The sequence below is a fragment of the Arachis ipaensis genome, chromosome B01 (genome assembly GCF_000816755.2).
Source record: "Arachis ipaensis cultivar K30076 chromosome B01, Araip1.1, whole genome shotgun sequence".
NCBI lineage: Eukaryota > Viridiplantae > Streptophyta > Magnoliopsida > Fabales > Fabaceae > Arachis > Arachis ipaensis.
The window spans coordinates 135,028,997-135,032,183 of record NC_029785.2 but is presented as its reverse complement, the minus strand read 5'-3'; the positions used below and the strand labels follow the sequence as shown (position 1 = coordinate 135,032,183).

General features: G+C 37.3%; 1 protein-coding gene across 1 annotated transcript in view; it reads right to left on the bottom strand.

Moving 5' to 3' along the window:
* Nucleotides 1-3,181, bottom strand: part of LOC107641256 (probable GMP synthase [glutamine-hydrolyzing]) — a 4,488-nt gene extending 1,307 nt beyond the window's left edge. Inside the window, exons 1-4 of the mRNA XM_016344754.2 lie at nt 1,812-3,181; nt 1,223-1,280; nt 1,045-1,128; nt 746-887 (exon numbers count right to left, since the gene is read on the bottom strand). Of these exons, the coding sequence (XP_016200240.1) occupies nt 746-887; nt 1,045-1,128; nt 1,223-1,280; nt 1,812-2,304 (777 nt within the window). The 5' untranslated portion in view covers nt 2,305-3,181. The remainder of the gene's footprint in view (nt 1-745; nt 888-1,044; nt 1,129-1,222; nt 1,281-1,811) is intronic.

Below are 3,187 nucleotides of genomic sequence, written 5' to 3'. Positions count from 1 at the left end.
TATCAGAACAGAATTGAACTATCCTTTACGATTCTAGCATTTATGTTCAAGTGGGTCCACAATTTTATGACTCAAGCGCAGTCATATGATATACAACTGTTTGTAAACAGTTTGTGAAAAATGAAAGTGCAAGCAGTATGATGCCATTAATGCATTCTGTTTCTTTTATTTTTTTAAAGGAAATGTTTGGTAAAGCTAGGGAGACCAAAAAAACAGCCAAAACTTGTCTTATTTAATATTCATTAATTCTAGCAACAATTAATGAATGCTAAATAAGTCAAGTTCTAGCTGTTTTTGACTAATTTTTTTTGTTACCAAACATTTCCGATTTTCGTCCTACTAGCTTGTCTTATTAGGTAGTTCTCCTAGAGATCAATGAAGAAAACAAGGCAACAATATTTTGAAAAAAAATTAAGCCTCCAAACTAGCAAGGTATTAATTAGTTGACTTCTTTCCTTGCTAGCATATCCTATTGAGGATAAACAGGTTAGAATGCCTTCAGTTAGTGAAAACCCTTTTTATACCCCAGACATATTATTAAATCCAGATACACCTAATTTAGAAAATTGGGTTTAGGTAATGGTAGTTAAACACGGCCAAGCCTATCTCATTATTCTGTTAGCTTCCAATGATCCAGCAACTGATAAATCATTTTCTTATAAAATAATCGATAAGTGCTTATGAACGAAATGTTTCATATTCCATTATGAAGTTTGCACTACAAGACAAGAGAAAACTAATCTACCTTTGATATTTGACGGGCATTCTCAATTGTGGCTCGCAATTTAAGCTCTGAAAGTAAGGAGGTAGCAGCAGTTCCTGGCGCCATCAACTTCTTCTCGTTTAACTTCGACACAGCAATGGGATCAAAGTCTGCAAAAACTTCCCTGCAAAGAACCTTGTTAACAAAAATGATGCTGATAAAGCCACAGCAAAAAATAGGCTTCAGCTGACATAACAGCAAACTATTGCAATTTGCATATCAGAGGCTCATAATGGAAAACTTTTTTTAATATATATATATAACTTCTAGATAGATCTTACCTAAAAATGTGCCTTTTGCTCAGAATGGCTGGCCAAGTGAGCTCAGACAGAGCACTGGAAAGAACAAGAAGCTCAAATAGTTTCCTACATGAGCCAAAAAGAGTCAAGAAAAATCTAAACGGACAACACTCATGCATTTTCCAACTAACATAATATTATTTTCATTTGCATCACATACTTGTCGTCGTGTACTGGAACACCCCATTCTTCGTCATGGAAAGTAGCATACCATGGTTCTAGATTATCACCAAGTAAAAATAGTTAGAAACGACATGAATAAATTCCATTATTGTTCAGGACTTGTTTTTTAATCTCTACTGTCATCCATATCAGGTTTATATCAAAAATACAATTGGAATTCCCAGTTTTCTCTTCAATAGAGAAAAACAACTAACCCATGAAAGCAAGGCATGCCCATTCATTATATTTATTTGCCCATAAATGAAGCTCAGAAGCACAAGCAAACAAAAAGTATTCACTTTTCTGAAAACACACCTTAAATAAACCAGAATTCATTCTCAATTTCTAATTTGACATCGAACTATATACAAAGTATAAAATGATATCCAAGTGCATACATATATAGTAAAATCAAAATCTTCAACAACTGAAACTCATCCTGGCCAGAAGTTCAATGGAAATTATCAATGTAAATATTTGTGAGAGTCATCAGCATTTAAAACAATCATAAAAGGTCCATGATATTATTAACATTAGTATATATTTCTTCTTAAGAATGAAAAGAAAGTGATAGAAGAAGAACAAACCGGTATTATGAGTGACCCAAGCACACCTCTTCTTGGACTGTGAACCATCAGGGGCAGATTCTAACACACCATCAGAGGCAACACTTCTAGGCTTTGACACAGACCGTTTCCTTGGAACTCCCAAGCTATTAGACCTTGTCAATCTCCCAGTCGAAGCTCGGCTGTGGAACGAGTCTGTGGATGCATCAGATGAGCATGAAGCATTCAGAGACAAATTACAGTGCAGCAATTGCTCATGCCTGCGAAGCACAGAAGAAACACTTGCAGAGTGTGACTGAGGAGAAGGTGAGGGATTCACAGCTGAGGACAATTCACATGGTTTCTTCTCCTTCGCCGAAGCAACCTCGCTCCTGGATTTCTCAGCCTTCCTCAGTGGCTTTGTAGCTGGTTTCCTTGAACCAAAAGACCCTGTCTTGTTCCCAGCTGGTACAAGCACAGGCCTTGCCTCTGAATCAGCAACATTCATAGACCTCAATCTAGGAGCCCCCGACATTATTGAACACAAAATCTCTTTGCTTTTTCAACAACCCACCAAAATAACCTCCTTCAAAATTTCAACTTCACCAATAACTCACACGTCCAGTGGATTCTTCAAGCTCTAAATATCCATCATCACTTACCGGAGACGAAATTCACTGAAACCCCGTACTTTTTTAATCATTTGGAAGCTCAAGAGTCACTGGTACACATTAGCAAACACCTGGCGTGCACACTGCTGACTTATATAGCTTCCAGCACTTTCAACACAGATCTCGGGTTTTCTTCCACCAAAATGAACCTGGAGTATCACTCAGAATCCTCAAATCAGCCAAGTACACACTCAGGGCCAACCAAAAATCCCTCAATTTGAGAGCCATTAAGACACTGGACCCCCATTTTCACAAAGATACAAAACCTCAAATCAGCTCAGAATACAGAAAAGCTTGAAGCTTGATGGACTTAGGAACACAAAAGGGTCAAATCCTCGTAAAATGAATTGACCACTTGAGCAAAGTTAGGGTTTAAAGGGGGTTGCATTCTACTCTACTAGCCAGTGATGGATTTCAAAATCAGCTAGTGAAATCCCCAAAAGGATGAGATTCCACTCTGCATTGTGGAAAACGAGAAAACTGTGCACTGCAACCTCATAAGGAACAACAGAAATTTAAAATGGGTGGTTCCTTGAAACTATGGTGCTCATACACAATTACACATTACTCTGCAAAATCTCTCATGCTTCTTTTGTTTATTTATTTATTTTCCAGAGAAATAGCAAGGGAAATTCTGGGGGAGAACGAAGAGTTTGAAAGAGAGGAAGAAGAAAATTGTGTCAGAGAGAAAGAGGAGTTTGATCTATAAGAACAAAGATGAAATGAGAGAGAAAATTTTAGGGAGAA